At 40.8% G+C, this 27,547-nt stretch overlaps 1 protein-coding gene across 2 annotated transcripts in view; it reads left to right on the top strand.

Moving 5' to 3' along the window:
* smarcc1a (SWI/SNF related, matrix associated, actin dependent regulator of chromatin, subfamily c, member 1a) overlaps nt 1-27,547 on the top strand; it is a 211,297-nt gene that overhangs the window by 79,843 nt on the left and 103,907 nt on the right. For both annotated transcript variants that reach the window (XM_060823713.1, XM_060823712.1), the window contains exons 15-19: nt 5,630-5,701; nt 13,131-13,244; nt 18,286-18,439; nt 19,802-19,918; nt 27,256-27,315. In XM_060823713.1, coding sequence (XP_060679696.1) covers nt 5,630-5,701; nt 13,131-13,244; nt 18,286-18,439; nt 19,802-19,918; nt 27,256-27,315 — 517 coding nt within the window. The remainder of the gene's footprint in view (nt 1-5,629; nt 5,702-13,130; nt 13,245-18,285; nt 18,440-19,801; nt 19,919-27,255; nt 27,316-27,547) is intronic.

Genomic DNA, 27,547 nt, shown 5'->3' with positions numbered 1-27,547 from the left:
AGCAAACTCCATGATCTACTACATCAGTACGTGGGAGTGTATCTTGTTTTCTGAACGTGTAGGTGTGTGCAGAGAGTTTCCAATCGGCTGCAAGGAATATTCATTTAATTCTTACAATGGAGATTCCATTCTTTGAACTTTCAATAAATTAAAGAAAAGGCAACCAGGCAGCAATCTAACCTCGATCCTGGAACTGTGGTAGCCAAAATCCTTCTGATTTTGAACTGACAAATCGAAGTTTGAGCCAGTTTTTGAACTATATTTTGGTTGTATGAGAATGAAATCCTCTTACATTAGAACATCTACTCTCTGTTTGAATAAAATGCCTCTCCAGAGCTGAAGTTTCTGTCAAGCACTATCAGCAAAAATCAACCTCTTCATAGTTTCCAGGCCTGGCTTTTGTGAATAAATGTCAGTTTGTTCTCTCGGGAGGAAAAACATTAATGCTGCTTACAGTTCAAAGATCACATTCAGTTCTCAGGTCAAAGTTCACAGCTCCAAACAAAATTATTTTTAAAAAATAAACGAACCAGTGAGAGTTCTAACGAAGTGTTAAGACTGAGAATAAGTTGCGCAGGGACCTGGAGTTTAGTTAACGCTGTGAATGAGGATGTAGCATAGATGTGATTGCAGGGCTTTGGCCAGCATGGGAAGATTTGTCCTAATATTAAAAATGTATTTTACTTGAAATTTGCAGTTTCAAGTTTATTTTGGTAACTGTGAGAATTTGAATTTTGGGCATATTCTGAATTGCTTAGCCAAATTGACTAATAAATTGTGACTTCTGCTTGTTTCACAATGGTCCGTTGTACCTCTGCAAGAAACCATTTTGCGGTTGTGCACTTAACTGAGCAGAGACTTGAAAGGAACAAAATAGTGCAAAGTGCTTCACAATCATGAAATGAAGAATAATTGTACTCTGATTCGTATAAGACATTGTTGGGGCAGATACAAAATGCTTGGTCAAAGAGGTAGATTTGAAAAGATCCTCTTGGAATAAATTGAGGAAGAGTCTCATTGTGGGAGAAAATTCTCATGTTTAAGGACTTGAGAGCTGAAACCATGTCAATGTGGATGGGAATTTTAAAGTGAGACATTGCTTGATTGGGAGCTATTTTTAGCCACGGAGTACAGGGATGGTTGAGGGAGCTGAATTTACATCCTCACATGATCGACTCACTACTCTGAGCTGTTTCAGGGTACCAATGTGCCAATATTAGTCTTGTGATTGCATCCTTCGGTCACTGATCATCGCAGGTGAGAATGTAATTTGTTCATGAGCCAGTAATTCTTCAGCAAAAGAAGTAACTTGAAATTTGATGCACCAGAAATGGTTGTTTTGTAATTCTTGCATTTTGGTTGACCAAGGCTTTGATACTTGTTTCTTCTGCATAAAAACATATCAAGTAAAAGTAAAAGCAAAACAGGACCTTGTTCTCCTGGATAGCTGATCCACTCAATCCTGTTTCTAAACATTGAGAAAGCTCAAGACTTTTCTGAATCTGCACTGTTTTTGGTGATTGATAATTGCAAGATGGGAGTTTCTGTGAACAAGGTCCCCACTGCACCCCTGCCATGGCATGTTTGAAAACACATTAAGTGTTAACCCGTTTACTGTTCAAGTTATTGATCTGTTTCTTCTTTCTGGGTTATCTTGGTTAATTTGGTTTTTCGTGATGACAAGAAGTCAAAAGGCATAAAAGTATAATCCTGCAACACACCTGGCTGAGTTCTACCTTGAGGCAATCAAACTTTAATTTCTCTAAATAATTCGATTTTCATGACCGCAGGAAAAGTCAACTCAGAAAATTGTTATTGACTGGGGATGATCCTTCTGAATGCAATTTTATATCTGTTACAACACTGAATTGGACAATCAAATTTGCATCAGGGTTAACAGCTTTTACCATTGTTACTTCCAGTTGATGGTCTAAAACTAGAAATGAAATCAAAATAAAATGAAATCTTTAATTGTATGGGATGGAAGCAAACACTAATTCTGTAGGCACCAATTCAAGAAGAATAGCCAGGAACTCTATTCTGTCTGGAGTGTTTATTTGTCATAAAATCCGCCATAATAAACATGACTTGACCATACTTTGAGAATGGCAGCAATCCTTTAGGTGACTGAAAGTTGTGGTACAGTGTAAGATTGTACTTTATCTTTTCTTTTGAACTTTGGCGTGACTGGCCAAGGTTTATTTGTTGAGTGTGTGTTGTTGATAAAGCACAGTAGATCAGACCGCATCCGAGGAGCAGGAAAATCCATGTTTGGGGGTGGAGTCCTTCGTCAGCTGAAGGGCACAGAACAATTGAAATTCAAAGTTATTAAGTTTGGCAGGGGAGGGGGTGGGGGGAAACTGTGATTGTTGCTGTAGGTGGAAACTACCTTCTTTGGGCTAAGAACCGACTTGTGTCGAATTAATTGATGTTGCATTTGCAGGCAACTCAATTGCTGAACAATGGGTTATCTTCAAAGCATCTGGGCATAGTCAAAATATATTCCTTCAAATGGGCAATGTCGAGCAAAGAAAACAGCTTCATGAATGACAATGAGATAAAATTGAAGCGCAGAAGAGAATTATTTTCTAGCAGCTGTCAGGCAGCAAATACAATAGAGCTAGGTTGAATATGGAAGCCTCAAAGAAGAGAACCAAAGAGGACGTCTTGTGAGAGACTGGCAGTCGAGGTAAACTGAAAATCCCAGATGGTCTGTGGACAGATGGAACAAAAAAGGTGCTGAATGGGTCAATTAGGCACCAAAAAAGAGGATTTATGCATGGAGGTAGATGCCACAGGTGAAGTACTAAAGAATGCTTTGCATTTGCTTTTAATAAGGAAGAAATTGCAGCCCCAGCCAAGGAAAAAAAGGCATTTCAAATGTCAGAGAGGCTAAAAATTGACTAGGTGGAGGTTATCTGCATTTGAGGGAACTCAAATGCGATAAGTGCACACCAAGATAACGAGACAAACAACCATGGCAATTATGGAGGCACTAGCCATACTTTTTTCTTTGTCTCCTTGGTGCTGCAAGACAAGAGAATTGCTAACATTATGTTCTTCTCAAGAATGGGTGTAAACAGAAACCCATTATTTGCAGGCATATAAGTTAGACTTTGGTGGTGTGAAAATTTGTAGAAACATTGAACTGGAACAAAACTGATAGTCACTTGGACAAATGCAGGCAAATTGAGGAAACCTAGCATGGACGACCTTAGGAAAAATTTATGTCCAAGTAATGTGCTGACATTTTTTTGTTGGAGGAGGAGGAGGAAACCGAGAGGGTTGATTGTTGGATGTTGCTGATGTGGTGGATATGCACTCCTCAGAAGGATTTGAAGCGGTGATGTACAGGTAGTGAAGTTAGATTTCTGGGTTTAAAAGATGTGCAAACAACATGACTTTGAAATTGGCTGAGTGGTAGAAAAGAAGTGATCATTTTGGAGCTGGAATGCAGGGTGTCAGTGTTGTTATCCTTGCTCTTCTTTACCCGGATTAATAGCTGAGACTTCAGTGTACATGGCTCAACTTGCATGTGATATGAAATGTGCAAGTATTGCAAACTAAGGAGGATAGTGCACAACTTGAAAAGGATAAAGGCAAATTGGTGGAACAAGTGGGCAAGTGACAGATTAGATTAAATGTGGAGAAGTATGAGGTGACAAATTTATTTTGAAAGAACATGGGTGATAGAAGTCCTAAGGTGCAGTCCAGGAACAGTGGGATCTGGGTGTGTCTGTACACAAACCTTTGAAGATGGCAGATCACGTTTAGGGAGTAATTAATAATGCAAGCCATCTTTGGGATTTATTAGAAAAGGTGTAGAATGCAAGAGGATCTTTTGGATTGATAGTTCAGCAATAAAACCATTGGACTATTACCTTCCCTAATTGATGTTGGGGAAGTTGCAGTCCCCTGTTCTTAATTACCCTGCAGTTATTTTTACACACCTCAGTGTATTATCTATACTGGTTGGTGACCGATAATATACTTCCAGCTATGTGACTGCCCCTTCTTTATTCCTAAGCTCTAATCACAAAGCCTTATTTGAACATACTTCTGAGATACCGTCCCTCCTTACTGCCTTAACTACATCCTTGATTAATAATGCAACATTATCTCTTTTACGCCCACCCCTAATTCTCCGAAAGACCTTGTATCCAAGAGGTTGAGTTGCCAGTCCTGTTCCTCTCTCAACTGTGTCTTTGTGATGGTAGCCATATCGTAATTCAATATGTCAATCCACAACCTTAACTTAGCTAACTTTTCTAGAATACTCATGTTTGAGGCCATTCAGCCTCTGCTTATTCCCTTGTATCATAATGTGATTGAACAGTGACCGAGTTCCTTCACTATATTTATGCTGTGTCCCTACTGTTCTAATGTTCTGCAATGACTGGAAATTCTCGGGAGGACAGTGGAAAAGCTGCACAGAGATCCTCCAACACTCCTGCCAGTTCCTGACATAAGACTTACTTGGGAAAGAACTGAACACTAACTTCAGATGCACATGGAGGCAAAGTTTAGGCATCTGAGAGGGTGCAGAAACCACTTGAGTTCACTTGTCTGATATCCTCAAAGAACCATCTTCATCTCCTAACCACATGGCAGATTCTGCGGATTGCACATTGACGTTGTCACAGAACCCTCTGAAAAGAAACATGTTGTCCTTGATCCTTAAGGACTGCGAAAGAATAGGTTATTTTAAAGTTGCAAGTTTCAATGATTGTTGCTTTGTGAACACAAGTCCCTCGACAGAATAACTCCTGTGCACCAGCTATGTTATTTGAATGATGTCATTCATACTCAGTGGTATGGCAAATTTTTGAGAAATTCAAGGTTGTTAAAAACAGTTTATAAATAAATCTGTTGTGCTGATTTGAAGTTTTTTGAATGGTTTAGAAGTTCAAATGTATGTATTTTGGATCATTGCATGTTGCTGCAAGTCACTAGATTGTTTCCAGTCTTGATGGTTTATCCTGACATTATCTGAGCATGGTTCAATTTGTTTGAATTTTTATGCTGTTGTAAGAGTTTGCCTCTGTTGTTTAGACTGTCCTTCAGTGTTTATCTAATTCTCCTCCTCTCTGTCTCATACCAAAGAAAAATGCTTGTTTTTATTTAAGGTCCTCTCCATCACTTTTGAGCCAGATTATGATCTGATTGTTGGGTAGTTGAAATTAAGAGTTTAGCTGTCCAACTGTATTCTTCCTTGACACAGTTTTTCACAAGCTGTGAATGGGAATTTGCTGTGTGGAATCTTGGTGGAGTCTCGAGCAATATGTTGATGAAATCTTGCAAGCCAACATGCTCATGATTTTGTATTTTGTTACTTAAATTTACAGGATATTGTAAAAATGTGGATTGAGGGACTTTTGAAGATTTGTAAATGTTCTTGATTATCTCACTTAAAGATTCAAGTGAAAAGGATGCTTTCAAACGTTAAGAAAAATGAAAAGTTTTTATTTTTCTTGAAGAGCTTCTGAGAGATAACATAGTATTTTGTGTTCTTGCTATTTTATCTTGTTTCTCGGATTTTTTATTTTATGAGCAGGGTGTGAAGTTCTTTCATTCTTGAATTTAGAAATTTGCTTAATGAGTTAATGATTTGCATTTCCCTGTGTTTTAGTATCCATGAGATTGAACGTCGTGCCTTGCCAGAATTCTTCAATGGGAAAAATAAGTCGAAAAGTCCAGAAATGTAAGTTTGCCCAATAAATTTTAAATTATTATTCATACAGAGAAATTAGCCTGAAAAGCAATTTCCAAGTTTTGATTTTAATTTTTAAATTGATTATTGCTACTTGGCATTGTTTTGGGTTTCCCACTTTACTCTTGACTGAATAGGATATCGTTTGCAAACAAAAGCTTTATCGAGTGTGTTCATTCAGATAAAGCTAATTTGTGTATTCAGTTGATGAACTTGTGTATTGACCCCTGCTAATATTGTTATCTGATGATTTTGTCCAATGGCTGTTTTCATTTCCATTTATTTCAAATCAGATTCATTACAGTTTTGAACTTGTGATTTTGTCGCTTTTTTTTAAGGTTTTAATTTTAAATCTCATTATCCCTTCTGGAAATATTGTTGGATGGAATTTACCTGTGCTTTTACCTGTGCTCTTCCTGAAGAATTGTTCATGGTATGCAGCAGCTGCTTCGTATTGATGTAGTTTGCAACAGACTGACTTTTCCATGACTGACCGGCATTGGTTGTGTGTACATGTGCATACTTTAGTATTTTGTAGACTTCAGGTTTCATTAAGTAACATGAATTTTGCGAGAGGTTGTGATACCAGGAACAGCAACATATTAATGATTTGGTACTGGTGAGCATCAGAGTCCCGCTCAACTGAACTGGAATTGCAGATAAGCTCTCTCTTCCTGGATCCATTTGAAACTGCATATTTATTAATAAAAGACAAAATAAGATTCAGTAACCTGGACGTGAGAATACTACCTAACGAGATAGAGTTGATCCGGCTCTTGCTACAAAAGGTCTTCAGTGAGTACTGAGTCAGAGTTTGTCTTGCATGATGGTTCGTTCAAATTATCTACTGTCCTGAGTCCCGAACTCACGGTTGTTCTTTGTATAAGTTAAGGTCTCACGGTCTTCAGTCCTTGCAGGTTATCAGTCTCCTCTCAGATGAGATGTTGCCTTAGGTTGCTGATACTGTTGCCCTCCAGGGTTGACCAGTCTGTACATGTCTTGTGGTTGTATTAATTTTTTTAAAAATTGAACTTGTTTTTCCCATCAACATGCTTGGAAATGTTGTTACACACCTCAGGAGCAGGTGGGACTTGAAGAAGCCCTGCCTCCTGGTTCAGAGGTAAGGGCACTGCCACTGTGCTCAGAGGATCTTTGCTGATTCTTACCATTCTTCCTTTGTGTAGGAACAGTTGCAGCAATTCCACAATAAATGGGTTCTGATCACAAGATTATTCAGTAGCTTAGCTCTTAAAATTATCACATTTCTTCCACAGCTCTTAGACAAGTATAAGGCTTATTTTCTCATGTTTTAAGATTTTATCAGTTAGCCAAGTGACTGTGCCATCTTTTCAGTTATGTTTCCCTAACACAAGATATTTAAATAGTAACATTCCATCCTTAAGTCTAAGCCCACAAAGTTGATAACACCATTCTGAACAGAAAATGTGTTGCTGGAAAAGTGCAGCAGGTCAGGCAGCATCCTAGGAGCAGGAGAATCGATGTTTCGGGCATGAGCCCTTCAGGAATGAGGAAAGTGTGTCCAGCAGGCTAAGATAAAAGGTGGGGAGAGGGGACTTGGGGGAGGGGTGTTGGAAATGCGATAGGTGGAAGGAGGTCAAGGTGAGGGTGATAGGCAGGGGTGGGGGTGGAGAGGTCAGGAAGAAGATTTCAGGTCAGGAAGGCGCTGCTGAGTTCGAGGGATTTGACCGCGACAAGGTGGGGGAAGGGGAAATGAGGAAACTGGAGAAATCGGAGTTCATCCCTTGTGGTTGGAGGGTTCCTAGGCGGAAGATGAGGCGCTCTTCCTCCAGCCGTCGTGTTGCTGTGGTCTGGCGATGGAGGAGTCCAAGGACCTGCATGTCCTTGGTGGAGTGGGAGGGGGAGTTGAAGTTTTGAGTCACGGGGTGGTTGGGTTGGTTGGTCCGGGTGTCCCAGAGGTGTTCTCTGAAACGTTCCGCAAGTTGGTGGCCTGTCTCCCCAATACAGAGGAGGCCACATCAGGTGCAGCGGATGCAGTAAATGATGTGTGTGGAGGTGCAAGTGAATTTGTGGCGGATATGGAAGGATCCCTTGGGGCCTTGGAGGAAAGTGAGGGGGGAAGTGTGGGCGCAAGTTTTGCATTTCTTGCGGTTGCAGGGGAAGGTGCCGGGAGTGGAGGTTGGGTTGGTGGGGGGTGTGGACCTGACGAGGGAGTCACGGAGGGAGTAGTCTTTTCAGAACGCTGATAGGAGAGGGGAGGGAAATATATCTCGGGTGGTGGGGTCCGTTTGGAGGTGGCAGAAATGACGACAGATGATATGATGTATGTGGAGGTTGGTGGGGTGCTGGTAGGTGAGGACCAGTGGGGTTCTGTCCTGGTGGCGATTGGAGGGGCAGGGCTCAAGGGCAGAGGAACAGGAAGTGGAGGAGATGCGGTGGAGTGCATTGTAGATAACGTCTCGGGGGAATATTGCAGTCTTTGAAGAAGGAAGCCATCTGGGTTGTACGTAGGATATATGGAACAGTCCATCTTCCGCAGCTGCACTGGCGCACCCCCTCCCCCCGCCCAACCTTTTCATCCGCTACATTGATGACTTAATCCGCACTGCCTCGTGCTCCCACGAGGTGGTTGAACAGTTCATCCACTTTACCGACACCTTCCACCCCAACCTCAAATTTATCTGGACCGTCTTAGACTCCTCCCTCCCCTTCCTAGACATTTCCATTTCCATCTCTGGCAACCGAATCAACACGGACATTTACTATAAACCGACCGACTCCCAAGCTACCTAGACTACACCTCCTCCCACCCAGCCCCCTGTAAAAATGCCATCCCATACTCTCAATTCCTTCGTCTCCGCCGCATCTGCTCCCAGGAGGACAAGTTCCAATACCTTACAACTCAAATGGCCTCCTTCTTCAAAGACCGCAATTTCCCCCAGACGTGATCGATAGTGGAAATACAATCCCCTTGCAATCAAGGGCCATAGGCCATTTGCCTTCCCAACTTTTACTACATCTGAATGTGAACTTTTATTCCAAGTACATTTACAGTTTCACACAACTGCAAATTAATGAATTTTTCTGTTCTTGTGACCAGAGTGTACAAGTTGATTTTTTTTTTTCTCTCCCCATGAACTCCATTTGACATCTTGTTGCGAATTTATTTCACCTATCAACTTCTCTGAACAGATTTTTTTTTTCTCTAATACCACTTCCTTTTCTACCTAGCTTTGTACCATCAAAAACCTTGGGTACGTACTCTTTATTACTACTTAATAAGACATTAGTATCAAATATAAATTGCTAGGGTTCCAGAATTGCTTCTTGTGGCAAAGCCACTGAAGCCAACATCCTGTGAAGTGCATACATTTCAGTTGTCCCATTTCTGTCCATTCTTTGCTTCCTGACCATTAACCAATCCTCGATCCATGCTAATGGGTTATCCTCAAATTCAGTCACCTTCTCTTGCGAGCTAACCTTTTTTACTTGGTAGCTTCTCAAATTCTTTTGGAAAACCCAGGTTTCCTGTATTGACTGGTTCTTAATCTATCTTACGAGTCACGTCCTCAAAAAAAAACCCTAATAAATTTGTCAACACGATTTCTCTCCTTTTAAAAGTAAACCATATAGATTGGAACAAATCATAAGTTTACTGGGATAGGTTGGCCGAGTGATGTCACTGGAATAGTAATTTTGTGGACTGAAGTTAATGCTCTCGGAGTTTGAATCAGACCAAGACACAAATTGAAATTTGAAAAATCTGATCTGGGTTACCTGTACCTCCCAGAAGAACAGTATCGTGACTGACTCTTATCTCCTCATCGAAACGGCCTAGCAAACCACTTTGTTGTCTTGCAGTAGTCGTTCAAGGCAACAGCAGTTGTGGTAGATAATAAATACTGCCCTGCCAAGGATACCCGCATCATGTGCATGAAAATGAAGACTATGCCATAACTATGCTTTTCCAAGTGATTTTTATTTTTAGGACTTCATTAATAACACATTCCAGTAATTGATGTTAAGCTAACTGTCCTGTTTTTATTTTTCTTCTTTTCTTCAAAAGCACTGTTTGCCAGCTTTCAATCTGGTGAGACCAATCTAATAAAAATCACAGATGGGTTAAATGCCATTACCTTTTTTTCTGTCATGTTTAATGGATCTGCTCCTTTTTGGGTGGAAACAGGAAAATAGTTATCTTGCTGCAATCACTGCTGTTACCATGTTTTGCCAAAATACTAAAATGCTGAAGTGACTTTGAACCCACTTGGCAGGATCACTTGCATATTTGGGACAAGATCGTGGCCATGTTTCATTATGTAGCCTGTTTTCTTGGATTTTTAATCATAGAGTCAGACACCCTTCAGTTTAACTCATCCTTGTTGACCAGATATTCTGAATTAATCTAGTCCCATTTGTCAACACTTGGCCGATATCTCTCTCAACCCTTCCTGTTCATACACCCATCCAGATGCCTTTTTAAATGTTTTAATTGTACCAGTTTCCACCACTTCCTCAAGCAGCTCATTCCATACATGGACCACCCTCACCATCTGCCCTTCAGTCCCTTTTAAATCTTTCCCCTCTCACCCGAAACCTCTGCACTCAAGTTCTGGATTCTCCCACTCCAGGGAAAAGACCTTGTCTATTTACCCTATCCGTGTCCCTGATGATTTTATTAACCTCGATAAGGTCAGCCCTCAACCTCTGCTGCTCTGGGAAAATAGCCCCTGTCTAGTCAGCCTCTCCCTATAGCTCAAATCCTCCAGCTCTGGCAACATCCTTGTGCAATTTGAAAGAGTTCAAAGAAAATTTAAAACATCCTATAGGAGGGAGACCAGAATTGCACACAGCAATCCAAAACTGGCCCAACTGATATCCTGTACAGCTGAAACATGACCTCCTAACTTATATCGTCAAGGCTCCGACCAGTAAAAGTTGGCATACCAAATGACTCTACCCATGACTCCACTTTCAAGGAACTTATGAACCTGTGCTCCAAGGTCTCTTTGTTTGGCAACAAGCCAGAGACTTTACCATTAAAGGTATAAGTCCTGCTCTGATTAGCTTTCCCAAATTGCAGGATCTCACATGTATCTAAATTAAACGCCCATCTTCCACTCCTGACCCCATTGGCATATCTGATCAAGATCCAGTTGTTGTCTGTGGTAACCTTCTTTGCTACCCACCACACTTCCAATCCTGATGTCATCTGCAAACTTACTAAGCCTATCTGTGTTTGTATCTAAATTATTTGTATAAGTGATGAAAACCAATGGACCTAACACCAATCCTTATGGCATTCCACTTGTGGTCATAGGCCTCCAGTCTGAAAAGCTACCCTCCACCACCAATCTCTGTCTTCTATCTTCGAGCTAGTTCTGTATCCAAATCGCTAGTTCTCCCTGTATTCCATGTGATCTAACCTTGCTAATCAGTTTACCATGAGGAACCTTGTCAAACTCCGTTCTTAAATAGTGGTCCCATGTGAGCCAACCTGCAATCATCCAGCACCTTATCTGTGATTATTGATGATACAAATATCTCAGCCTCTCCTATAGCTCAAATCCTCCAACCCTGACAACATCCTTGTAAATCTTTTCTGAACCCTTTCAAGTTTCTCATCATCTTTCCGATAGGAAGGAGTCCAGAATTGCATGCAATATTCCAACAGTGGCCTAACCAATGTCCTGTATAGCACCAACATGACCTCCCAACTCCTATACTGAATACTCTTGACCAATAAAAGAAAGCATACCAAACAACCTTCACTATCCTATCTATCTATCCACTTTCAAGGAGCTATGAACTGCACTCCAAGGTCTCTTTGTTCAGCAACACTTCCCTAGGACCTTACCATTAAGTGAATAAGTCCTGCTAAGATTTGCTTTCCCAAAATGCAGCACCTCGCATTTATCTGAATTAAACTCGATCTGCCACTTCTCAGCCCATCTGCCCATCTGATCAAGATCCCATTGTACTCTGAGGTAACCTTCTTCGCTGTCCATTACACCTCCAATTTTGTTGTCATCTGCAAACTTATTAACTGTACCTCTTATGCTTGCATCCAAATCATTTACATAAATGACAAAAAGTAGAGGACCCAGTACCGATCCTTGTGGCACTCCACTGGTCACAGACCTCCAGTTTGAACAACAATCGTCCACCACCACCCTCTGCCATTTCCCTTTTGAACCAGTTCTGTATTCAAATGGCTCGTTCTCCCTGTATTCCGTGAGATCTAACCTTGCTAACCAGTCTCCCGTGGGGAACCTTGTCGAACGCCTTACTGAAGTCCATATAGATCACATCTACCGCTCTGTCCTCATCAATCCTCTTTGTTACTTCTTAAAAAAACTCAATCAAGTTTGTGAGAGTCTGAGTGATCTTTTTGCTCACTATCTCCCTGTAGACACAGGCACCCTCCCGAGCAGCTCAGTGAAATCTCCCTGCCAGTAGATTGCACCTGAACCAGACGGGGAGTAATCAGTTCTTCTTATACAGATGTCAATTATTTCAAACCTTGAGTCTTTCTCCCCTCCTCCCTCACCCATGCATTAATCCCCTCTCTTCCTTTATCCTTCTATTCCTACCTTGATTCGCTCATAGCACTGTGAGGGCTCCAGATATTACTACCCTCGAGGACCACCTTTTTAAATTCCTGCCTCACTTTCTTCTTGTCCCTTCAGAATCTCATCCTTTACTTTGTCGTTAGTTCCAATGTTTACTGCGACCTGCTGGTTGTTCTGAGTTCAAAATAAACTTGCGATGATTTGAATACTCATTCTACACATGCACTAGAAAGTTTGAAGATTCATTTGAACTAGTATTTCTTGAGAGTTTCAACTGTCCACCCTCCTGAAGGTGACTGCAGTCAGTTCAAAGTGGAAAATCATTATTTTGAATGCACCGTGTGGGCGGCACGGTGGCACAGTGGTTCGCACTGCTGCCTCACAGCGCCAGAAACCCGGGTTCAATTCCCGACTCAGGCGACAGACTGTGTGGAGTTTGCACATTCTCCCCCTGTCTGCGTGGGTTTCCTCCCATAGTCCAAAGATGTGCGGGTCAGGGAATTGGCCATGCTAAATTGCCCGTAGTGTTAGATAAGGGGTAAATGTAGGGGTATGGGTGGGTTGCGCTTCAGCGGGTCGGTGTGGACTTGTTGGGCCGAAGGGCCTGTTTCCACATTGTAAGTAATCTAATAAAGAATGATCAAAAAATCTAAATGTTAAATGAGTTGTGTGTTCTAGCTCCCCTATTCGAATTTACACATGAAATGTGTTCTCCTCCAGTCAACTGAGCATTTCAAGTATAACGGGCAATAACCTGATGAGGGAACAAACTCAGTCCATGCATTTTGACATTTTATGTTGCTGTCTCATCATGATCAAAATCTGTCACTTCTGAAGAAAGTCAAATTTTTTATTTCTATTTTGCACAGTTATCTGGCATACCGAAACTTTATGATCGATACCTATCGGTTAAATCCTCAGGAGTACCTGACCAGTACATCATGTCGCAGAAATTTAACTGGTGATGTTTGTGCTGTCATGAGGTAAGGCTGCTTTTTTTGTGCAGGAGAGTAGTGGTAACCCCTTCAAAATCTCCAGTAATCACCAACTGCAGAAGGTGTTCATTTGACGATTTGAGTACAGCTTCTGCTGAACCTGGAGAAGATTGTGTTCAACCATGGTGTTAGCTTGTCTTTTAAAATGGCTTTTTAATTTTGTTGGTTTACACTGCCTACTTAATTGTTGCTTCTATGTATTATTGTTTTCCTGTAAACAGCTCCAGTAACTTAACTTTCTTGTTTGTTTTTCAATCTAAACCAATATAAGCTATATTGTCCTTAGAGGGTCAATTGAGGGTGGAGGAGATGTTGCTTGGCAAATTTTGTTTCTTAAAATGCTTTAATCCTTTGTTCCATATCCCTTGATGCTTGAGAACAGGTGCATTTTGACCGAGTTTTAACAGAAATAGCTAATTTTGTTTTTCACAATTAAAGTATGTCATTATTTCACTATGGGGAGACCAAAGAGAAACTTGCTTTCCCTTTTAAAATGTGAGGGAACAGTGGTGAAGTAGTCTGATCCTTATTGGAGGAAATATTATTTTGCCTCCTGCCCTCCTGATTTAATCTTTCTGCCTCATATAAAATTGAGAAACTGAGCAGGTCTGGCGGCATCTGTGAAGAGAGAAACGGTTGCCATTTGTAGTCCAATATGAAGCAGAATTGAACTTGACTTGGGACATTAAACTCTGTACCTCTCTCCACAGATGCTGCCAGACCTGCTGAGTTTTCCCAGCATTTGGCATGAATTTCAGATTTTCAGCATTCACAATGTTTACTTTAATTCCAATTTTTCTCCCTCCCCTGGTTTTGAGGGCAGTATTCAAGTTTTGAGACTGAAGTTGTTGGTTGATGAAGTGAAGATGGTTGTTGATAGCCCACTTGTCGGTTGGTACTTAAAATAGTGCGAGGATTAAAGTCATGTACGATCTATAGTTATCTGCTTCGTTCATATCCTGCTGACACCTTTAGTAACTACTCACATTTTGGCAGAGCAACATTTTTCACTTGTATGACATTGGAGGAAGCTCCAGTATGAAAGGATACAATTCTTTGAGAACACCTGTCAGTGGGAGGAAGTATGGAAAAAGAACCAGAGAAAGGAATGCCAGTTATTTCAAGGACAGGACCAATTCCAATTCCTGGAAATGTGTGGTCAGAGAAGCAGCCCTAGGATCAGGCTCATTAGCTATGAAGGACCTTTGGAACCTATAGCCATTTGACATGGAATCTTCTAAGTGGACAGTCAAACGCGTTAGCGAGTGATTGCCCTTGAGTATGTAACATCTACCGTACAGAATACGTTAACTTGTCTGTATTTGTGCATTGTCATTGTGATAAAATCATCTTAGTGCAGAAGGATATCATTCCATTCTAGCTCTCTGCACAGCAGTTCAGTCTTTTCCATTTTATTGTTCAATCTTTGTGGCCCTGGGAGTTTATTTCTTTTTGAGCGTGCATCCAATTGGCTTTTACAGTCATGTTTCTGCTTCTACTCCTCTGTGGGCAATGAGTACAAGGATGTTGTCCCTTGCGTTTTATTTTTAAAAATGTTTTCTTTCTGCTACCACCTATCATGCCCCATTTCTTGCTCAAACATTCGGAAGTATGATCTGAAAGTGGGAGCATCTTTGTGGTGTCTGCCGCCTTTACAGTCTGTCATTGTCCTTCTTGCATTTCTATGCCATCTTCAACTTGTGCTAAAAAGAACAACCCCAGCTTTTCCAACTTAAACCTTGGAGCTGAAAACACTCTCTCCTTTTGATCTAACTGGTTTTGTCCTCTCTTGAGGACATGTGCACTTTTTTGAAGCAACCAGAATTGGATGCTGTACTTTATTTGTAGCTAAAACAGAGTTTGATAAAAGTTCAGCATACTTTGTCTGCTTTAGCACTCAATACTTTTCACTGCGAAGGTCAAGTTCCCATATACTATGCAAATTGCCTTCAATGATAAATGCACATGAAACACCAGGATCCTCTGTCCTGGACATTGCTGTATCATGAAGTTTCTGTTCTTTCTCCCTAATCTGTATCACCTTGCTACTTCTGCATTAAATTCCATGTGCCACTCTGCTTTCTATTTCCTGCTAAATTTTCCAATTGTTCAAGTGTTTTTATATCTGAGAAAACAATAGTTACAGCACTGAACCTTGATGACCACCACCATTCACCATCTCCCACTCTAAAATAGCCACTTAGTGTGACTAGCTGTTTTCACCCCATTTATTTTTAATCTGAGCTCACACTGTTCCATTTCATGAGTCTTAGTTTTTTACCCAGCATTTTATTTGAAATTTTGTCAGATATACTTGTTGGCAATATCCATTGTATTCCATTCCCGAATCTTCATTTGCTTGGTCAAAAAGAAATTAGTTAATCCTCTTTTGCTTTTTTGTATTTACTTTTCATGTGCTTGTCATATTTTTCTTCAATTTGGCCTTGAAGAATTCATTTGACTTGGATTTTGGACAATATTTTCATTTTATTTTCTGTCTCCTGACATGAGTTGTGGCATGATTGTTGCTGTACTCAATTAGTGCACTGGTGATCAAATCACTGTTCCCGCAGTTTCATAAAAATTAATTATTAACTAATGTGCAATATTACTGAACTGCCTTATTTGTTCAGATACAAGTTGACAGTAGACTCAGGTTTCTATATTTAATAATAATTAATACTTTGCACAGGTTATTAGATTGTAGCCAAAGGTGAATAATCAAATTAAATGAACCTCAAGCGCCCAACTCATAAGAAACTATGCATACATAGGTGGAAACAAGGAAAACAGAAACACTTGGGCCGAGGGAAAATTGGAAAAACCGTTGGGTTGTCTTTGTTCACAAGCTTTGTTCAGTTGCCTTTTGTACATATGAGGTTGACTCTTCAACCTTCCTCTTTCCACTGCTTCCACTGGTTTGCAGGAGGCACAGGGTGGTTGGTTCACTTATGAAAGGTCTTCAACTTATCCAATTATAAGATACAAACCTGCAGCATGTGTTGAAGGCTAGATAAGCTGGTTTTCTTCAGATTTAAAAAGGCTTACTGCAGACATCTGAGGGAGTCAGTTTTTAGCTCCTAAAATCTGCAGGTCTCTCTTCTGGTCTGACTACGTTCTTTCTGCCTTGTTCAGAGCCCATGTCATGTAAGCCACACAAATTGCATTCACAAAAGTTATCAAACTCCTCTCTTTCAAAACATGCAGCCATTTTTACAAATCCCAGTCCATGTGGACATATAATTTAGTGACCGTAATTGTGGTTGAAAATTGTTCAGGACTTAACTTCATATACTTTAATATTTAATATTTTCAGAAAAGAAAGGCAAAAGAGCAGTGATTTTCGTCAGGGAAGTCATGTATATGGCAAATAATACTTTGCCATTTTAGTCCAGAATTTTTTTTTAAATCACAAAAGTAAAAAGATGTAATCTTTATGTGCATCTCTTCCTTGAAGATTATCTGTTGTCCCATTCCTGTCTTTCCTTCTGTTTGACTCTTGCCAAGCGTCCTCTGACCATTCGTCAAATTTAAACAGGTATTTCAGATTTTTTTTAGCACTTATCACATGGGGTGGGTTAATAGTGAATATGGTCATTCTTGATCAAATGTTTCCATTTACCTTAGAATTGGTGGATCTCATTCATAGCCCCAGTTGGACTGACAGCGAGCTCATTGGCGAAGGCTGTTCTCTTGACAAGGTCCTCCAACTGTTTATCCATGAATTAATGATTGTTCCAACTGACACTTGGGGGTACTTGACCATCTTACATAACTCGTGAATATCTCCATTAATGCATTGTGTGTTGCAGATTTTTGCTTTGCTGTTTGGAAGCCAATCGAGTACCCTCATGTGCTCTCTAGCTTTCCTCCGGTATAACCAAATGGATTCCGTCTTTTTTCTGCTCATGGGAAATGTCTGTCTGTAGATTTGGTTTATCTGAGAAAACTGTGTTCCCCTTTTACTTTATACCGAGACTGTCTTTTCTGTTAGGTTAATGTTTAGCACTAAGTCCTCAGCAGTTGTCACCAAATGGTATGCCCTCCTCGCAATTTGAGCTTGTAACTTACCAGTATTATTTACCAGATAAATCCACTTACAGGCATTGTAAATCTGTCTTTGTATTCTATCGCGTACAGTGTTATTTCCTTTTTGAGTACTAGTAAAAAGTGAAGTCTGCAGGTGCTGGAGATCAGAGCTGAAAACGTGTTGCTGGTTAAAGCACAGCAGGTCAGGCAGCATCCAAGGAACAGGAAATTCCACGTTTTGGGCCATTCCTGATGAAGGGCTCTGGCCCGAAACGTCGAATTTCCTGTTCCTTGGATGCTGCCTGACCTGCTGTGCTTTAACCAGCAACACATTTTCAGTTTTTTGAGTACTATGCAATGTTTTATCTTTTATGCATCTTATCCCTCTTTGCCTACTTGTTAATGCTGGTTTCCCTGTTCTTTAGACTGATACCATGGGATCTGTTATCTTGGCCAGAAAACAGAGTTGGTTTATTGTTTTGTCTGAAAGATAGCATCTGTAACAATTTAATTTTCTTCAAATGAGTTGTAGTATTAACTTGATCATGTTTTAAGCTCCTGTTTCTGAACTCTGTATGTATTGAAGTTAAACCAAGTTGATAACTTCACTGCTGTATCTTGACAATATTTTGTTATTTCAATGAAAATGTTTTCATGATATGTGTAGCACTAAAACTGTAGGTTTTGGTCTTAATAACATGTGAGCTGATCGTTGGTAGTATTTTTCATTTGATTTTTCAACGCCTTGGGTGATTTTATTATTAGACTTGGGCTGAATTTTGAACATTTTATTGGGTTTGATCTGGAAAGGCACCCATACCAGTTCCTGATAACTTTAAACATTTTATTGTTGAGGGAGTTATTGCCAGCAATATTTCTACAGAGTTGCTGTGCTTTTTAACCTGTCATAATTAAATGGGGTTTCCTGTACCTGCAAAAACCAGACAATTGTTAACACGTTCTGTGTTGTGACGTTTTACTGTGTGTATTCATGTTTTAGAGTTCATGCATTCCTTGAACAATGGGGCCTTGTGAATTATCAGGTGGATGCCGACAGTCGACCTCTACCCATGGGTCCTCCCCCTACCCCTCACTTCAATGTTCTTGCTGATACCCCCTCTGGCTTGGTCCCCGTTCATCTCAGGACTCCGCAAGTAAGACATGAGACATCATCTGTTTGTTTTTGAACTTTATCTTCTCTTTGCACCCTATCCACACCCTTGACACTTGTTAACATAACCTGTTGGGCCAAGGATAGTTTATGGGGTTACTTACAAAGTGATTTGGGTGTATGTTAGCTCAGTGGTTAGCACTGCTGCCTCACAGTGCCAGGAATCTATGTTCATTTCCAGCCTCTGGTGCCTGTCAGCATGGAGTTTGCATGTTTTTTTTGCATGTTTGCGTGGGTTTCCTCTGGGTGCTCCGGTTTCCTCCCGGAGTCCAAAGATGTACAGGTTAGGTCAATTGCCCATAGTGTTCAGGGATGTTAGGTGACGTCCATTTGTTAGGGTAATGTCAAATAATAGGGTTGGGGAAATTGGTCTGGGTGGGGCATATTTCGGAGGATTGGTGTGGACTTGTTGGGGCCAATGGTCTGTTTCCACATTGTTGGGGTTCTCTGACTCTATTGAGTGGCAGAATTACATTTTTGCAACTTATTTGTTTTCTATTCTTAAAAGGTTCTCATAATGGTCATTCATTTAGGTCATGCTCCAATTAGGTTTAAACACACACAATTTGGAACTGTGTAGCGATTTCTATTGCCTTCTCATCAAATGAGAAAATGAGTTGCAGTTTAGATCAGTATCTGCACAGAATTTCACTTTATTTTGCATTTCTACCAGACCCCATTTACCTTTCTATGTTTGAATTCCTGCGATGGAATCATATTGCAACATGCAGTGAGGTTGTGAAGGTTGGGCTTATTCTCGTTGCAGTTTAAAAGAACGAAAGGTGATGTTATGAAGTAAGGAAGATTGGGGGAGCTAGATCGGTAGATACTGAGAACATTCCCTTTCATGGGAAAATCTAGAATACGGGGGCACAGCTGACTTGTAACAGTTCTTCCACTGAAGACAGCAATGAAGAAGGTTTGTTTCTTTGAGGATTGTTAGTCTTTGTTACTTGCCAGCAAAAAATTCCAAAGGTGGGGCATTTGAGCATTTTTAATGCTGAGTTAAATTCTGAACTCGCAAAGGGTTAAAGGGAGACATAAACTGAGGCTGCAACTTAAATCAACCACAATCTAATGAAATGGTGGAGCGAGCTCAGTGTGCTGATGAGCCTGCTTCTTTACTCTTGTGCTAATCAACCCATCTACTGCATTCCATTGAGTCCTACCTCCCTGATGTTTTTTCCTGTCACACCATTGCTGAAGCTTGTCCAGTTTTACTCTGTTAATTTAACAGATTTTGGTTTGATCAGAGAAATGAACCAATAAAGTTTTAATTGACTTTGACTGTACAAAGTAACAATTTTGAAAACTATGTTCACTTAAATCTCTGACTCTTGTGTAGATTCCTGCCTCTCAGCAGATGTTGAACTTTCCAGAAAAACCAAAGGACAAACCCGCTGACCTGCAGAATTTTGGCCTGCGCACTGACATGTATACCAAGAAGGGCACCTTCGCAAAAGTAAGTGTTTTGCTTTGGTTAGAAAGGATTAATATTAAACAAAACGTCATTAACCATGAGTAGCCGCTGATATTCTGTGATGGAACTGAAATCCCTGATAGCTTCTTGAAAAGTTGACAAATTTTGAGAATTTACAAGGTAATTGGTAACGGCAAGAGTTACCAAATTAATTTCTTTTTAAGATCAAGAAAGAGGAGAATGGGAAGGAATAGGTTTCTTCTGTGCTATAAAATTCTGTTTACCTTTGAAGCTGTTGAAGTGGTATCACTTACTGGAAGGTCACAAATTCCACCTGTAAATAAGTAAATCCCAGCACTACTTGTAAGTCAGCTATTCGAGATAACTTGGGGTTATGTTGAGAAGGTGAATTAAAAGAAATTCTGGGCTTTACATATTAATGAACCAAAACCTGCAACCCATTCGAAAAAGATGAAAGACTGAACAATCTAGGTTTGTTCAATGTATCATTTCAGTTTCATGACACTGTAATCTTTTGCTAGAAATTTTGTTTCTTATAATCTTACACTCCACAATCACCTTATGAAAGAACAGCGCTCCAAAACTGAGTGCTTCCAAATAAGCCTGTTGGACTATGTCCTGGTGTTGATTTTTGACTGATTTTGAAGAAAGACTGTGTGGAAAAGCCAGGGATCTCCAGACTAATGAGCCTGATGTCAGGAAGTTGTTGGAGGGGATTCTGAGCAACAGAATCTACATGCATTTGGCAAGGCAAACACTGATTTGGGATAGCCAACATGGCTTTGTGCGTGGGAAATTTTGTCTCACAAAGTTGAATGAGTTTTTTGAACAAGTGACTAAGAGGTCGCTGAAGGCAGAGCCATAGATGGCATCAACCTGGCTTTTGGCCTTCTTTAAGGTTTCATATGGTAGACTAGTTAGTAAAGTTAAATCACATTGGGTCCAGTAAGAACCCAAATGATTGGATACAAAATTGACTTGACAGGAGGAGACAGAGGTTTTCACTGCTGGTCACTGGAAGCCTGTGACCAGCGATGTGCCACGAGAATTAGTGCCTGGGTTCACTGTTGTTCATCATTTACGTAAATTACGTGGATGAGAATATAGGAGGCATGGTTACTAAGTTTATGAATGTCACCAAAACTGGTTTTCTCGTGGACAGTGAAGAAGTTTATCTCTGAGTACAATGGGATCTTGATCATTTGGGTCATTGGACTGAGGAATGGCAGGTAGATAATGCTGATAAAGCGGGGTGCTGCATTTTGTTGAGACATTCCAGGGCTGGAATTGTATAGTTAGGTCTTGGAGTGTTGTCGAACAAACAACTCGGGTGAGGGTGCCTAGTATCTTGAAAGTGACATCACAGGTAAGCAAGGTGCTGAAGATGATGTTTGACATTGAGTATAGAGTTGGAAAATCCTGTTATGGCTGTATAGACATTGATAAGGCCACATTTGGAGTACCCATTTGCTAAACAAAAGCTTGACTTTTCAGGAGTTTTTGGTTGAGCAAAATGTAAAAGTTTTAGTTTCTGGATGATTCCAAGGTGAAATGGCTCAGTGGAGTTGTCTCTGTCATCAAGCAGGTGTGCTGTCTGCAAATTATGGTTTTATTGCTCATGGGATCGGAATGTCACTCAAGGCCAGCATTTATTATCCAAATGAAATTGCTTCTGAGAACCTGGTGAAGATTAGCCTTTTATTAAACTCCTGTCAGGCTCCTCTTTTCTTTTTGCAAGCCTTCTCCAGACCCTCCAATGTCAGCACATCCTTAATTCCTCACAGTATTCCAAATACAGTCTGACGATAGACTTAAACAGCCTCAATAGTACATTTCTGCTGTTGTTTTCTGGCCTCCCGAAATGAATGTTGACGTGGCATTTGTTTTCCGGACTGCCGACTGACCAGCCCTCGTTAACCTTATTAATGTGCTTCAAATTTCTGGTGCCTCTCCCTGTTTCAAAAATATTCTCTCCCTTTATTCTTTCTACTGAAGTGCAGAAGCTCAAACTTGCTCACATTTTATTCCATCTGCCACGTCTTTGCCCAGCCTCTTATACTCCAGTCTCCCTGTTTCCTCAACACTCGTTGCTCCTCCATCTATCATTGTTGCTAAGTTTGCAGGTGATGAGTGCCATCAGTTTCTTGATACAGATCACTAATGTCAAACATCAAAAGTTGTGGAACCAATGCAGACTCCTGTGGAATGTCATTTGTCACTGGCTGCCATGCTGAAAAAAGACCCTTTATCCCTACTCTCTGCCTTCTGCCAGTCAGCCAGTCCTCTATCCTTGCCATGAACACCATGAACTCTTACCTTATTTAGCAGTGTCTTGTGTGGCAACTTGTCCAAGTCTTTTTGGAAATCCAAATTATGTCCATTTGCTCCTCTTTGTCTAATGTATTTGTTACCACCTCAAAGAATTCTAACAGACTTGTTCGATATGATCTCCCTTGATAAAACCATGCCAAAACAGCCCTATTTTATCTTGCACTTCTAAGTACTCCACACTTTTATCCTTAATAATGGACTCTTAGACTCTTAGGAAGAACTGAGGTCAGGTTAACTGGCCTGTAGTTTTCTGTCTCTTTCTCTCCTTAAGCAGGTTATATTAGCCATTTTATAGTCTTCTGGGAGCCTCCCTGATTCCAGTGGTTCCTGCAAGATCACCACCTATGTCTCTACAATTTCCTCTCCTCACCTGTCTTCAGAACTCTGGGGTGTAGTCCATCTAGTCTGAGCGATTTATCTGGCTTCAGACTTTTCACTTCCCTGGCATCTTCTTGTTCGTGATGGCCATAACATTGACCTCTGCTCTTTCAATCTCTTGAAGGTCTGATATACTGCTCGTGTCTTCTAGTCTGAAGATTGATGCAAAATAATTGTTCAGTTCTGCCATTTCTTGATTCCTGATTTAAGAGTTCTACAACCTCATTTTCCAGTGGTCCAGTGTCTGTTCCAGCCTGTCTCATAGCTTTTAAAATATCTTAAATAAACTCTTGCAGTCGTGAGTTTTTTGTGAAGATTTGTAGCCGAGGTTGAGGCTCTGGATGTAAGTTTGCTCGCTGAGCAATACCTTCCACCTTAGTGAGCAAACTTACATCCTTTTTGTGTGTTAATAGCTAGCTTACTCTCGCATTTCATCTTATCAACCCTTTTGTTTTTGAATATATTTTTATCAAAAAAAAGGGGAAAGTTTTTGTTTGGAATATTTACAGCAGATATGAAACTAAACAATTCAAACCAATAATAAAAAAAAAACAAATCCACTAATATCATATGTAATAACTAAGCTACCTAAAGGAACATCTTGACAACAATAACAGCTCAACAAATCAAAGCAATAGCCCTCGATCATCGAGCACATAAGTTTATGCATATTCATATGTTCGTAGTTCCTCCTCTCTGGATACCAGATTCTATGCATAGGTTGGCCACGGCTGTATAAAGGCTCTTATAAGTGTGTGGGACAAATCTGTACCCAGGTACTCCAAAAGGAGCTGCCACATCCTCTAAAAATTTCTCAGTTTTATGGTGCACCATACTCATCAGAAAGTCCAAGGGGATATGCCCCATGACTAGCTTACACCAGTCCTCAGGGATTTTTCTGTGCCTACCCTAATAAAATGTTTTGTCTTGCACAAAGATGAGGATACTGAAAAACTTTTTTTTGTGTACATCTAATAAAGTGAATTAACAAAGCTAAGAAGAGGAGATACCAGGTCCATCTCTAACTCCATCCCAAGGCATTCTGTATTTTTGCCTACCACAGCATTCCAGTGGCAGGACCAAAGACTATGAGTAAGTGTGCTCATGCTCATCTTATATTTAGGACACATTGGAGATGCTCTTGCTTCAAATTTTGCAAGGCAGCCTGGGGCCAAATGGACCCTGTGGAGAATCTTCAGGCATGGGTCCTCTGTGAATCAAGATCCTTTTTGCATTTTCACAGATATCCTCCCACATTTCAGAAGAGATCTCAATATCCAGCTCCCTCTCCCATACCTTATAGAGCTGTTCGGTCTTGTCCGAGGGACCCCCTCACAATAGATGATGAGCGTTGCTAACAGATAATGTATCCTCAACACTCAACGCACACTTCTCCATGTCAGACTTAGAAGAATCAGTTACTAGTGTGGTCTTTTGTTGGATGAAACTTCTAATCAGAAAGAAACGAAAGAGGTCCCTACTGGGCAATTCATATTTCTGAACCAACTGGTCAAAGGATATCAGTATGTCCCCTTCGAATCAACACCCAGGCAAGACATGCCCCTTGCTACCTATAGTTTAAAACCTGAGTCCATCATCCCTGACTGAGAGCGCAACATACCACCTATGGGTGTCAAAAATGATGTTTTGGCAGCATTGCCCTCCCTTCCTTTACTGTATAGATGACTATTGGGCTATGGCAATATTCCTTAAGTGTTCTCATTTTGTCTAAGAACAGCAGGCTAATAAGGGGGCATTTTGCCTGAGCTGCTTCGATGTCCAACCCAAGTGAGTGAGGGTCCCCTGGGCCCAATCATTCACGTAAGATAGCAACGAGCTTAATTGATAGTTTTTGATATCTGGAAGGCCCACTCCTCACAGTCTGTCAGGTAACAGCAATTTGGTAACAGCTAACAGCGACACCAGAAAAAAGAACTGAATCAGCCATTCTGTCTTCTAAATATTTGCTTAGTTAAAAAGCAGAGGAAGCATTCACATTGGATACAACAGGCGGGGCAGAATGTTTATTTTAATGAGGGCTATCTGACCTAATCAAGAGATTGGAAGCACCTCCCATCTACCACCGTCTGATTTGTTTTTGTCAAATAAATGGACAAAATTGGTTTTAAGTAGCTGATCAAAAGCAGAGTAATAAATATACCTAAATAAAGAAAGGCCTCCTGTGACCATCGAAAGGGAGCGAAGATCCGACCTCAGGATCTTGGGAGTCAACCCGTGGGCCCGGCCTCTGATTTCATAAAGTTGATGTTATAATCAGAGAAGCCACCAAATAAACTGATGCATTGTATCAAGTATGGCACTGAGACTGTTTGGTTTGATAAGACAAGAATGTCATCCCATACTGTGTGATCACATGTGACATTGTCTCCATTTCTGGAGCAGTTATATTGGGATCCCTGCATATTGTCTCTGCCAGCAGTTTGACCACCAATGTGAAAAGCAGTGGTGATAAGGGACATCTGTTGTGAGTGCCCCTGCAAAAATTGAAGTTGCTTCACCACATGCCATTGGTGCGAACTGCAGCAAGAGGGTCACTCTACAAAACCTTCACCACCTGACAAAAGTCTCGCCCAAGTCAAGCTGCTTTAAAGTATAACAACGATATGGCCACTCAATCCTGTCAAATGCCTTAGCCACATCGAAGGAGGTTACTAATCCCTGTACCGATGGCTGTTGACATACTTGGATCATGTTAGGTAACCTACTGAAAATATCTGTCGATCTGCAAACGTTTATGAATCTCATCTGGCCCTCCTTAATGACGGAGGGCACTACAGTTTATAGCTTTAATGCCAGAGTCTTAAATAGGATTTTGAAGTTGACATTCTGGAGTGAAATGGGCCAAGAGCAAGCACAGTCCTCTGGGGTCTCCTTTTTTTTCAAGAAAGAGAAATGTTTGTCGCTCTTAAAGATGGTGGGAGGAGGCCACAACTATGTGAGCCATTAAACATACTAAGTATTGGCCCTGACAACATTTATAAATTCCTTGTCATACTCACTGGGGAGACCGTCAGGATCCGGGCGCCTGTCCATTCTGGAGCTCTGTCACAGCATCCTGCACCTCTTGCTCTGACAGCGTGGTATTAAGGAGAGACTCTTGTTCAGGAGTCACTCCCAGAAGGTCCAAATTCTTCAAAAAAGATTCCATTCTAACTCTCCCACCCTGAAAGCTTTCAGATTGGTATGGTTCAGAGTAAAATTTCCAAAATGCTGCATTAATCATTCTAAAATTGTCGGTTAAATTTCCAGTGTCCTCCCTGATCGAAGTAATGGCTTGGTGGGGCACTCTTTTTCCTGGCAAGGTACTTGCCTGGTTTATCCCCATCCTCAAACAACCTTTTACTTGCAAATGTAAACACTCTCTTGGCTGCCTGTGTGAGCATGGAGTTCACCCTTAATGCTGTTTTTTTTTAGTTATCCTCTGCTGGATTTAAAGGCTCCCGAATCCTCTTGCTTCCCACTATTTTTCACCATGTTGTGTACTTTCTCTTTTGCTTTTATGATGTCTTTGACTTGCCTTTTCATCCACAGTTGCCTTGTCCTCCACTGACTTCTGGCTTGGGATGAACTTCTGCTATGGCTTATGAATTCTCCCCAGAAACACTTGCCATTGCTGCTCTGTCATCTTTTCTGCTTGGTTCCCTTCCGATTAATTCTGGGCAGCTCTCCCCTCATGTCATATTAATTAAAGGCAATTATTTGTAATACCATAAGGTCTGATTCCAGTTTCTCCCTTTCAAACTGCAGGATGAACTCTTAACATATTATGTTCACTGCCCCATCGTGGTACCTTCACCTTAAGCTCATTAATCAAATCTGCCCCATTACATATCACCTGTACTCTTCTAACAAGTTCAGCATCACCTCTTTGCTCTTGCACTCTGTGCCCCTATTAATAAAGCGGAGAACACTATGCTTTGTTTCCTGTTCTCTGCACCTGTCCTGCCACATTTACTGATCTGTGCACAGGTCCTTGTGCTGCTGCACCCCTTTGATAATTGTTATCCATTTTATATGTTGCCTGTCAATGTTCTTCTGACCAAAGTGCATCACCTGACTTTTGTTTGTATTGAAACTGATCCATCGCTTGTCTGCCCACCCCTCCCACTTGGCAATGCCTGTTTGGATTTCCACACTATTCTTCTTTCAGTTTACATTTGGCACCTCCTCTGTTCCATGGAATACTGAAATATTATGGCCAGTGACTCCACAATTTTTAACCTCGTTTAAATCTCTAAATACATCTTGTCTGGTTCAAATATCTTGTTAATTTTAAGTGCCAACAGTTGGTCCAAGATCCCTTCCCTATCAATTTTGAACCCTTCCAGTGATACTTTTTCCTCCGTCACCATCCTCCGTTTTTGTGAAGACTGATGCAAAATCGTCATTTAGCACCTCAGCCATACTCTCTGCCTCCATCTATAAATACCTCATTTTGTCTCTGATCAGTCTAACTACTACTTTTAAGCATTCTCTTGCTGCCTATATGCCTGGAGAATACTGAGATTTCTCTGTTAGCTGGTTAGAAAACAGGATGAAGCCTAGCAGATGGACAATGTGAAAACTTTCAAAAACAACAACTCTTTTCATTTTTGATGTTTATATTTGTACATGTTTCTGTCTTGCAGCAAAGTAAGGCCAGTGCAGCCAGGGATTGGACAGACCAGGAAACTCTACTGCTGTTGGAGGTGGGTATTTATCATTCATAACTTTACTCCTGTGGCTTTGCTAAAAGAGTTAGGGAATAGCAGTTAACAAGTACAGCATTAATGTAGATTGTGTTTTATTTTGAGAGCTTTTTGAAGAGGTAATCAGAGTAAGTATGTCAATTGTTAACTATTCAGTTATAAAAAGAACATAAGAATTCTGAGCAGGTGTAGGCTGTTCAGCCCCATGAGCCTGCTCTGCCACTCAGTAAGC

This window comes from Hemiscyllium ocellatum, chromosome 4 (genome assembly GCF_020745735.1).
Source record: "Hemiscyllium ocellatum isolate sHemOce1 chromosome 4, sHemOce1.pat.X.cur, whole genome shotgun sequence".
In the NCBI taxonomy this organism is placed as follows: domain Eukaryota; kingdom Metazoa; phylum Chordata; class Chondrichthyes; order Orectolobiformes; family Hemiscylliidae; genus Hemiscyllium; species Hemiscyllium ocellatum.
Note: the sequence above shows the minus strand (reverse complement) of the source record. Positions and strands in the feature narration are given on the sequence as shown.